General features: G+C 36.0%; 1 protein-coding gene across 1 annotated transcript; it reads right to left on the reverse strand.

Annotated features, from left to right (window-relative positions):
- Positions 1–1,586: 1,586 nt before the first annotated feature.
- Positions 1,587–11,660, reverse strand: SEU (SEUSS transcriptional co-regulator). The gene is made up of 10 exons (XM_007019296.3): positions 11,179–11,660; positions 9,246–10,689; positions 9,043–9,162; positions 8,727–8,775; positions 8,315–8,529; positions 8,157–8,225; positions 7,056–7,153; positions 5,258–5,351; positions 4,326–4,395; positions 1,587–2,812 (listed from the first exon to the last, which is right to left on the reverse strand). The coding sequence occupies exons 2-10, from the start codon at positions 10,335–10,337 to the stop codon at positions 1,815–1,817; spliced, it is 2,805 nt and encodes a 934-aa protein (XP_007019358.3). The 5' UTR covers positions 10,338–10,689; positions 11,179–11,660; the 3' UTR covers positions 1,587–1,814.
- Positions 11,661–11,941: the final 281 nt, after the last annotated feature.

Genomic DNA, 11,941 nt, shown 5'->3' on the forward strand with positions numbered 1-11,941 from the left:
ATATTATGATAATTTTTTTTTATGTCTTCTACAGTCACATACTTGCCTGATTGGTATTACATTTTGTTCTAAAAAGGCAAGTTTTAGCATGCTAGCCAAATGCACCATGGCTTGGTGAAAAGGCTATTTTCTTTTTTTTACATTTCGTACGAGATCAATAAAAAATTGATCAAAATATCCACTAAGTCTTTGTATTCATATGTTTTGTTCAATTTAATTGCTATACTCAAAATTAAAGCAATTTAGTCTTTTAATTTTGAGAATTACTTTAATTTAGTCCATCCTCTTAACAGCATTCAAGTTTTCCATTAAAAGAAATGACATCAACGCTAACATGACACTGATGTGGCACATTTTGATGATGTGGCACCAACATGATGATGTGGAATGTTAGTGGCATCGACATGATGACATAAATAGAAGAAAAAAAGAATAAAACTTTGGATCAACCCAGTTTGCTACTTCAGCTCAAGTTAAAAATTAAGTCAAACAAATTTTAAATTTTTATACTATTATAAATAGAAGAAAAAGAGAATTTATTTAGTCTTTTAATATTATTTTATTCCAACATAATGCAAGTTATTTATGTAAATTTGACTCTAAATATGAAATTTTTTTCAAAACTTTTTTATAGGAGAATTCAAACTTAATTTTTACAAAGAAGATTATTTAATATACATATCTTAAAATCAAGTACTCAAGTAAGAAAATATTTATATATATTTTTCAATATCATAAATTTTTTATATTTAAATATTTGACTTATTAATAAGTAAATCTATCATCTACTTAAATAGTTATATTTTTTAAATATTTTTTTTCAATTTAGTTCATCAACATTTTAATTTTGATCAATTTAATCATCATGTTGGTGTCACATCATCAAAATATGTCACGTCAACACTGACGTCATCCTCTTTAACGGTAACATTGGATACTATTAGGGAGACGGACTAAATTAAAACAATTCTCAAAATCAAAATACTAAATTATTTCGATTTTGAGTATAATTATTAATTTAAACAAAATATATGCGTTCAGAAACTTGATAACTATTTTGATTATAAAAATTTCCTTGAGAGATGCTTTTTGGGATTTGTATATGATGGTTTATAGTGGAAATTAGGAAATACCCATCCCTATTTTTGAAATATGACAATTATCCCTCTATTAATTAAAAAATTACCCCGTTATTATTTTGAATTTAAGAACTTCTTTTAAGAAAAATAAAACAAACATTAAATAAATTTCAGAATAATTTGTTTTATGGTAGATTTTAAGTTCCCAACACATTGTTTTTACAACAGAACCAAACAATTTCAAGTGCAAAGCAGATGGATTGAAGAATGTGGAGGACAAGGCGCATTGCAAACTTAAAAATTAAGAGTTGATATCCAGGCTTAACCTTCATTACTAGATGCTGAGGGCAGCAGTAGTGTTCACAAACAATGTATGGCAGGCTTACTTAGGCGTAGAGTGTAGTATGGCTTACAAATGGGATGGCCCCCCACGAAACAACAGGGACTAAACATCTTTCCTCCAGCAAAAGGGTATGCATTAAACCGTAAATAATCAGCGTAAACAAATTAGTAGGAAATGGAGCAACTTAAAAGATGCCTTTTAACATTTCATTGATAAAACACTATGCTATATGTTTCACTTTTCTGAAATTAGTACACAGTGGGACGCTAGCCCTTCATCTATCATATAGTGTACCATGACCTGCCCGGGGCCACAGGCATTTCTGCCCATTCTCATGCTGCATAAGCAGCTGCCCGCTATAATCCAATAACCATCAGCTGATGGACTTCCTTTCATGGGGAAGGTTTCCAATCAAATTGAAGATTATTAAAACCATTAACCGCTCCTAGCCCACTAAGGAACTGGTTCCCCAAATCCTGTTGGTGATTCATACCTTGGTCCCTAGCCATCGTTGTCATGCCTACCCTTCCATTCATGACAGGGTTATTACCCACTGCAGTTCTGATTCCATTGACCATCGCAGATTGGCCAAGCCCACCACCCATTGTACCAAAACCGCCACCACCAATACCTGAATTATTGTTGACACTTCCATTCCCCACCAAACCATTTCCACCATTGCGAACTGTATTGTTACTTGTTGGCATCATTCCATTTACACTCTTCACATCATTGCCTAGAGCGCCAACACCAACCATACCACCTGTGCCATTAAGTTGGCCAGACAACATTTCATGAATGATTTTCTGAACGGAGCTTTGCGAATCACTTGGGTCAGCCTCACCAGAAAGAGCTGGCTGCTGCATGGGCATATTCACGGGAGAATTGGCAGAACTCACGTGACTAGTAGCTGCTAAAGCACCATGAGGAGCTTGAGGAGGATTATTAGATGAGGAAGGTGTTGGTGACTGAAATGGAGAAGGATTTGCTTGTGCTTGTGGTATTGTACTAGAGGAGCCAGGGGAAGAAATCTGAACAGAATTTCCACCATAGGGACTGCTTGCATTATTCATAGAATTCTGCTGCCTGGAGTTCATTGAATTCTGGTGTAGAAGCCCAACAATGGTGCCAGCAGATGTCGATGCAGACGCTGCATTAAGAGAGCTATTTACATTAGCCACACCATTGTTAGCAGCAAGATGCATCCCAGAGGCCTGGGCAGAACTTTGGTCACTATTGGAGCTCTGGGCTATTGTCTGCTGTTGCGGTGTCTGCTGATGCTGATGCTGGTGCTGTTGCTGTTGCTGTTGTAGCTGTTCCTCAGACTGTTGAGCTTGAGCATTAAAACCAGATGAAGTACTTGTTCGTCGTGGAAACTTAGCCAAACTCTCTGAAGAAAAACAGAAGAAATGAGCTAACAAGCCTGCTCACATATTTGTTGAGCCCAACATGAGAACAATTAAGTCTGAAGCTACACATGCACATCATTCTTATTTCTATATACACTTTAATCTTTAGTTTGCAATCATAGGGGAAATAAAGAAAGCCCCTCGATCACTACCCTGGAAGCAGGGTAGTTTGCATCAGATGGAGCAAGTCTAACAAACTTAAGTTCATATCAAACTAGATACGATGCTGATGAGAAGGACATTCTAAAGAAGAATTAGAGCTTTTCTAAGAGGTACGGGGAGAGTGTGAAGATAGTTGTGCTTAAATCAATGCCCTTGTAGGGTAGTATGCCAGAAGCAAAATGCCTTAATTCCCAATAGTGACACATAATCAGCTGTTCTTTGAAATATCAAAAGCACTGTGAGTGTTTCGGGAACAATCATTTCTGTATTTGCTAAAATTACCAGAACATTAGATGTTCAAACATCAAATTTTTTGCCTAAGTACCTATTTCAATAAAAAAATAAGAATAAGACTTCAGTCCTCTTACTTATCTATTCTCACTCAGTCTGAATTTTTGACCCAGTGTCCCCTCAAAGTTTGATTACAGCTTTCTTTATTCTTCATCTCATACTTTGCAGTACCAATTATTCTAGGCTTCGCCAAGACATGAACATCTTTCTTCTTGCCCTCTAAATCCCTCTTTACATTCATATAACTACAACATTATTTGTGTAACCATAGATTGATTGAACCATAGAGCTCTCAATTTCCTTCAACTGCTTGTGACCTTCAGCAAGCACAATTAACCATCATCTGACATAAATAGGAAGCATTATAAAGATAACAAGCAATGCCAATACAATCTCGCATCTGATGAGACCGTTGTATCATTACCAACATAAGAATTCGGGCTAGGTGAATGGAAAACCCAGGAAAATTATTTTCGGATTCCCATGCTTTTATGTTTGGAGCTAAGTCAGTAAACCAAAAAAAACAAAGCAGCAAACAAAAAAATACCCAAGGGTACAGGGTTAAGTTTTAATGACCTACAGCTAGAAGAAGACAAATTACCAAAAAGGTAATATTCTAACTAATCTATAAAAGAAAAATAATTTCTCACACTATCAGCTAAAAGGTGAAATATGAACAAATCAGGTAGTTACATCATGCAATACAATAATTCAATGGCATAGCAAATGAACAGATTGGGCATTAAAACTGAGAGAACCCTTAGCTGTCCAAAATAAAAAATCAGAACAATATCACATGACCACATGATATCAAAGGGCTATCACATCTACAACTATCAACCAGCTTCCCCAGTTGGAAATTAGTTTAAAGGTAAACCAATACAAAATGTAGAGTACTAGACATTCACAACAGCTATTGCAGGATGCCCCGATCAGTACTTTCAAGCATTTATAAAAAATATATTTAAAACAAGAAACTGCCAATGAGAAAAAAAAATAAAAATAAATGAATTTAGCAAGGGAAACCTTGCCAAAACTTACCCATGGGTCCAGTCCTTGTTTCTCTACTGTAATCAATCAAGTCCTTCATACTATTAACAACTTCAGATATCTGTTAAAAACCCCAACAAACAAAAAAAGAAACAGTGCATTAGGAGGCTGTATACATTTCAATAGCATAGTTCTTCAAAAGGGAGCTACAAATGTCAAACTCATTTTCTCATTTTAGTTTTTCCAATCATCATACCATTATAACAAACATTTTACTCTTAAAGTACATCTTAATAATACAATACTGGTCTTAGTCCTCATAAAATGCAACTGCTAGAACACTTCAATGATGGAAGTACATCAACATGGATCCACAAGAACTTCAGAAGATCATGGAAATTAATAATTTCTAGTGGGAAAAAATCACCGACTAACATGAAAGGATTTAAAGGACTTCAATCTGCCTTAGAAACAAAAGGAAATTAAAGCAGAAGCTTTTTTTTTCTATAGAAAACGGTAGAGTGTGGTCTTTGAACTGCTGAGTATCAGGTAAAACAACTAAGTGTGATTTCAAAGGAACAGAAAATAACACAACTATCAAAGGCTTAGTCAATGATGAGTTTGATCTCTGATTCAGTTTTTTCCCCCAAAGAAAAACTAGAAGCATTTTCTAGAACTGATATCAACAAAATCTCTATGCAGATTTTGTTCAGCCTTTATCCAGCAGTTACAGGACCTCATTCAATGATTGCACAAATTTTCTCATTAACAAAATGTAGCAAAAAAATACAATGTACCAATTCAAAATTCAAATTAGAAATGAGAGCAGCAAGAAATAATAATCAGATTTATAAGAAACATAAACAATGTAGAGGACGAAAATTATCTTGCAAAAAAAAATCCATAATATAACAATACATCTCTCCAATTCACAGCACTCAACCTCCTACACAAATTTATTATAAGCGGATGCAGGACATCACCTGAAGACAACGAACATATCTCTTTGTATAACCCAAATCATTTACCAATGGCACTTCCAAGGCTTTTGCCAATTGCCGAGCTGATGCTACAAACCTAAAGTTTATTAATAGCTCATTAGGAATCCATACAAGCAGTAGAGGTCACACCTATAGATATTATTATCTAAATAAAAAGGAAAAAGGAACAGATGAATCTACTACAAGTTGATTTTATATCCATTGCCGGAGAGTGTGCATGAGTGTTTGTGTCCAAGATTCATAACCAGAATCTATGAGAATGGAGCATCTAACATTACTGTAAAGAGACTATAGTACAAACCTCAGGCGTATGAAACAGACAATAGTGATGTCAAGAATAACCAAGAAACTAAACTCAAAGATACTACGGAATTATGGCCTTTGTTTGATGTTGAACTGATTTAGGGCCTTATTTAAGCTAAAATTGATATTAGTAAGTCATATCTAAATGATCTTTATGAAAGAAGGTATTTGCTTTCATTTTATCTTGTGTTTTATCGATTCCAAGCATCATTATTCTGGTACTTTTAAGGTTCACTAGAAGTTGCAGATTTTGAATTTAAGAGCATTATTTTTGTTTTTGCCATGTTATTTGATTTCATTTTCCATTCAGGAGTTGTTTTAAGTCAAGTTTGGTAATGTCCTATTCTCAATGCCCAGTTACAGGAATGAGGTTACTGGAACTCTACAAATTTGTATACAACTTCGTTCAATTAATAAAGAACAAGTGTGCAACATTATGACCAGCTTTTATCCCTTCTTTCGGATTGCGTGAAGCAGAACTAAAGCCGTTACACTGGGTACAAAGCCTTTAAAACCATTGGTGAGTGAAGCCTCTGAAAATATAGGCATTATTTCTACCTTTACTTTCCAGCACAATTTCAGATTTACAACCAGCCTTCCCTTGAACCCAAGAATATCCTTCTCAGCAGACACTAACCAATTCGACAACAAAACAAACATTTTCCAACCCTATCCCTAGTTTACTTTTCACCGATACTTTCCACAGCTCAGGTCTAGCAGACAGGCATTACCACTTTGCTTTAGTTTCAGCCATAAGGCTCAATCATTTCCACACTATTTCAACCATCATCTATGACTATCTTCTCTCATCGAATTAAACCCTAAATCATATATTCTTGCTCACAACGCACCCAACCTTTTTTTTTTATGTAATTTATCATCACTATGCCCTCAAGGGCAACGTAGGTTGCAGCCTATGAAGGGATGCACCAGTACCATGCATCCCTACATACCATGAAAGACACGTATATAACAAACAATATCCAGTCATAACTATAAAATTCTCAATTATCCAAACAAAAAAGGAACAACACACAGACACAACTAAAATATTCCTCTGCACCACCTTCACTGCAGATCATCTAATAAGGAACATCTAGAGTATGTCCTCAAGGAAGAGTAATTGACAACCAACCCTGTGTTGTTAGTCAAGCTTGGAAACTTAAACAGGAAAAAAGCAGGTCTCAATCTTTATATATTTTCAAAACAGGATGTGTATTATAAATAACAAATGAGAAACTGGGACAAGAAAAAAAAAATGTTTTACCCAAAAGAAAGAGGTTTCAAATTAACATAATTGGCAACATCAACACAGGGGTGCAGAAAACATACACCTAGGTCATGTGCAAGAGGAACATGGATGGCATACATACTCTAGAAGAGTAAAAAGGAGGAAGGAGAGGTCAATCAAAAAACCAAAACAAAAGGGAAAAATACTCCATTCAATCAGAAAGCGGCACAATCATAAAGGACATACAAGTTACAGTTATTCTGCAACTCTGGAGCGGATAAATTTGATGATGCATTTTGAGTCGCTGCTTGATACTTTTGAGCTGCAGCCCCCAGCTGACTAACCTGTACAACACAAATTACTACAGTCAAATACAACCAATACCAGACAAGGAACAATCAAACTCTTACAATCCAAAGAATACAACATAACAAATAGTAAAGATTCTACAATGAAAAATCCAATATTTAAAGGAATTTCATTCCTTGGGAAATACACTAGACCACAAACTAGTAAAAAGGCTCATCTAATAACAAAATGCGAATGAAAAGCACAGAAAAATCTTCCAAATCCAACCCAAAAAACCACTCATGTTGATGTAGACATGTATTTAACTTATAAATGCAAAACAATGTTTGTAAGGCCATTTTTAAAATCCCAAAGCAACATCATATCAGCCAATACAAAATGCCAGAGAATTTGCCCCAATATGTAATTAACATGAAGGTATTTCACATCATCACATCTAATTATATGCTTAATAATTCAAAAGGATTTACTCCTAATTTTATAGAAAATGAGGGGAAAAAATGAAAATCCAGCATCATGATTCATGTAATATTTCAAAATTACAAGAATGGTGCAACAGGAAAATTTCAAGCAGCCAATCATAAAATAGAAATATATCCCAACTTGTTAAGATAATAATCTCATAGAAGCAGCATAAAAATAAATAGTAAAGGTAGATGGATCTCCTTTTCTTCATCATATCCTAAGATGGAAATTATAGTTCCTAGGGCAAATGTAAGCCTAAAATAGCAGCATAAGATTTAAAAAAAAAAATTGAAAGTGATGACATCCTAACAGTTTTTGAGTTTTGACCACCATAAAATTCAATTATTTTTACGAGGACAAAACTGATGAAGCAGCTGCTACGAAGAGTTTCGCCTCATACTACTCAATTCAAAAGAAGCAATCATATGTAATAAAACAAGGTATACAAGATTGCATAAAACTCAATCAACCAGGTTCTGTAGGTTTCATACAGTTATGGCATCCTATGCACATAAGTCAATAGCATATATGTGACCTTTCTCAAGCTATAAAGCAAAAGTTTATGACGACAACCTGGGGTATCAACAATCTTCTAGGGATAAGTTCTTCATGACGCCGAGCACAAAATTCCCAAGAACATATCTGATGAAAAGAATTAAAGAGCAAAAAACAAAGTTAATAAGGCCTCTAAAAGTTTGAACTTGATAAAAGCCATTACTCCAATTTGTAACCTTCAGATCTGGTGAGAAAACTATCCGAAGCTGACCATCACGAACAACACGGAGTTGATCAAAAACACTTTCTTGTATTGCTTTTGCATAGTCCAGGACAATTTGACCAGATGAATTATGATACTCACGTGGCATATCAACATAAAGAAGTTCTTCCATAGTACCACTTTCGTATTTAATTTTGAAAAGCCTAGGGAGAACCTCGACAGTCGCCTCTAAAAGCACAGTTTAAATATCAAATATATGAGTGATAAATAAATTAGCTACAAGAAACCGATACATACAAATTCAAGCTATCATAAGATAAGTACTTTGTTAACACCCAAAGAAATAATACATATTAATCATGCTAATATAAGATAACCGAAAAGAAAGAGGAACCACAACAAAAACAAAAACAAAAAAGACATACCAAAACCACGGCCTGGCTTGCGATTGCATATTTCACAGTGCCATACATCCTGTAAACATTTTTACAGCAGTTTAATCATCCTTTGCATTAATAGTTTGCTATTAAAAACAGAAAAACACAAACAAACAAAGATACAGATGACATCTGCAGGGCACAAAAACCATGAGGACAAATTTCAGGTATAAATTTAATGGGGGACACAGCAAACTACCAAAGATGTAAAGTTCCAAAGAAATTGACCTCATTCAATTACATAAGAGGCCACTTGAATGAGGTTCAGGGTTGGAAGTTTCAGCAAGTTTTCTCAGAAACAGACCTGAGGGAAAACACCTGTAGTTTGGCGGCCACTTCCATACATAGAAACACACCACTTCTTTTTGGCATTTGGAGCAAAGTACTCAGCAACAAATTTTCTCCAAAATTCAATATTGTTGTCCTACAAGAAAAACTGGCATGTTACATCCACCAAGCTACTGAATACACATGGAAAGTAGATTCCTCACACCGTGGAGATCTTACTTCAGGTCTATGTTGTTGCTGATACATGTAATGTGTCAAACGCCTGGCACACATCCCAAGCTCATACACTGGTTTCACAGGTGATCTCAATGACAAATTCTGCGGTTGAAACTGCTGCGGTAATTGTGATCTCTGCTGAGGCATTGCTTTCAAAAGTTGCTGTTGCTGGTGTTGTTGTTGTAACTGCAAGAGTCTTTGTTGGTGCAAAAGATTAATTTGGGCAGCAGCAGCTTGAGAGGGCTGCCGTGACATATGGAGGAACTGCTGCTGCTGCTGCTGTTGCTGTTGCTGCTGCTGCTGCTGCTGCTGCTGCTGTTGTTGATGCAAAAACAATGACTGATCTGAATGTTGGGGTTCCATTTTTACCTGTGCCAAAGTTCTCATAGTTGGAATTTGTTGTGGTTCCAGTTTCACTGGAGCAATATTCCTCAGCGATTGCAGCTGCTGTGGCTGTTGTGGTTGCTGCTGGCCATGCTGATCATTAGTCACTTGTGGCTCCAATTTGACAGCCCCAACACCAGGCAACCCTCCTCTAATAGATTGAAACTGTTGTTGCTGCTGCCCTTGTTGGGTGTTGTGAGGGGTAGGGAACTGTTGCATTGCTTGTTGACCATGTTGGAAATGTTGCGACTCGAGTTGTTGGGACTGCTGTTGATCTGGTAGCATATGGTTACCAGAAAGGTTTGAAAATTGCTGACCCTGAACTTGACCAGATGAACCATGGTTAGCCATGTTTGATGGCACAAAGGATGATGAGGGAGCATTAAACCCCATCCCATTGCCTACATTTGAAAGTGGATCAGATTCGGCCCCAGAGTCCATGCCTCCACGCTGGCTACTTCCAGGACCAGAAAGCTGAGGGTTTGGACCCCCATTTCCAAAAGACTGATTTAGAAGGGAAGACACATTGGGCACATTTCCAAGCATATTCATATTATTAAACTGAGCACGAGGCGACACTAATGAAGTGAATCCAGTTTGAGAAGGCAGACCACCACCTTGGGCTCCTAGAGTCCCTGAATTTGACCGCAGAATAGAAGGCGGAACAGACTGTGCACCACCTATAGGAGTAGAAGGCCCAGATGGTACCATGTTTCAAGAATCACTATCTAACACTCACTCACAAAACTGCAACAACTATCTAAAACAACATGAATTCAATTAAATAAACTACAATTAAAAGACAAAACACAGAAAGACAGTGGTAGAGCCCAAGGCAATCAGCAGTTTATCCCTGACTTGGCTGCTATCAGCTTCATACTCCTCATTGTGCAGGAATAAGACGGGGTAAGTTCTGTGCCTGAGAATATAGCTTTCTGTTCTACAATACCAAAGGCCAAAACCAAAGAAAACCAAAGCCCAGGAAGGAGCTCTGATTCTGAGCATTCTAAAATTGCACCGTCTCCCCAAGACAAGCAACACTCGAATGGCTTTCGCATGAATCCTTATAAAAGAAAACAAGAATTTTCAGATCCACTGCAACAAAAATCATTCCAAAATAATTTTAATAACAATTAGCACAAAAAGAATAAAAATCTTCCACCAAAGAACGCAACTCTAAAATCCCTATAACCATAAAATCAGACTCCAATCAAATCTTAAAGCAAAAAGCAAATCTCAAGAACTCAAAAAGCTCGTCAAAACCAACAAAATTTTAGTTAAAATTAAAGAAACCTCACCAAAATCAACTTCCCAAGCTCAAATTTTTAACCACCAAAAAGCCCAAGAATTGCAACTTTACTATACTAAAACAAAAACTAATGCTCAACCAAAGAAACACTAAAAAAAAAACAACTAAACCCATCTCGATCGAGCCCTAAACAGCACAAATCAACGATCCAAAACTTTGAATGAGTAAACCAGCAAATGGGTATTAAAGTAAACAAGAAAATAGCGAAAGGGTCAAAGCTAAGAAGACTTTAAGAAGACTTACCAGAGTTAAAAAAATTCCCACAGTTACAGTCAAGAGAGAAACAAAAGAAGGAAATAAAAGAGAGTCTCCCAAATCTCCAAAGCTTTGATTTCAATTAAAACATACCCAAAAAAGCTCAAATTTCTTTAACTCTCTTTCTCTTCAAATTCTTTTATTTTTTGCTTCAATGAACCGAAGCAATGAAATATCATTGTATCTCACTTCACCACAAATGAAAAAACAAAAAAGAAACTTTTTTTTGCTCTTTGCTCTTCTCTTCAATCAAATCTTCTGCTTCTTTCTTCTTTTCTTAACTTTTTTTTTTATTCCACTTAATTTTTTTTCCTTGTCTCAGTGTGTGCCCTGTTCTTCTTCGCTGTATCCAGAGAGAGAAAGCGCAGAGAGAGAAAGAAAGAGAGAAATGTCTTTAGAGAGAGAAAGAAAGAGAGTGTTTGTGTTGTCCTTGCGGACGTCAAACTTGTATTCGATCGGCTTGAATTTTTTTTTTTTTCTACTTTCATTCCTTCCCCTTCTTTACCTTTTTTGTGAAATCAAGTCAAATGCTATTCTTTCTCTTCACTTGTCTGTATTTTTTTTTTCTTTTAATTTTCTTTTTATTACCATGGCATGGGATGGGGATAGAGGCATGTGCATGCAACGCACGCATGCATCAAGTACATCTGTCCACCATGGATGATGGGATGTATTTAAGTGACGCATTGATTTTGAGTTATATTTATTATGTTGGCCTATTTGCTGCAGGCGTTAGAGTTCCTTTGTGTGA

Source organism: Theobroma cacao, chromosome 8 (assembly GCF_053813885.1).
Source record: "Theobroma cacao isolate CCN51 chromosome 8, ASM5381388v1, whole genome shotgun sequence".
Lineage (NCBI taxonomy): Eukaryota > Viridiplantae > Streptophyta > Magnoliopsida > Malvales > Malvaceae > Theobroma > Theobroma cacao.

Excerpts from the sequence above, each read along its gene's own strand:
- SEU (XM_007019296.3), bottom strand. The coding sequence starts at position 10,337 with ATGGTACCATCTGGGCCTTCTACTCCTATAGGTGGTGCACAGTCTGTT. Across the intron at positions 9,163-9,245 it reads AGCAACAACATAGACCTGAA|GACAACAATATTGAATTTTG; the intron begins GTAAGATCTCCA and ends TTTTTCTTGTAG. Across the intron at positions 4,396-5,257 it reads GATATGTTCGTTGTCTTCAG|ATATCTGAAGTTGTTAATAG; the intron begins GTGATGTCCTGC and ends GGTTTTTAACAG.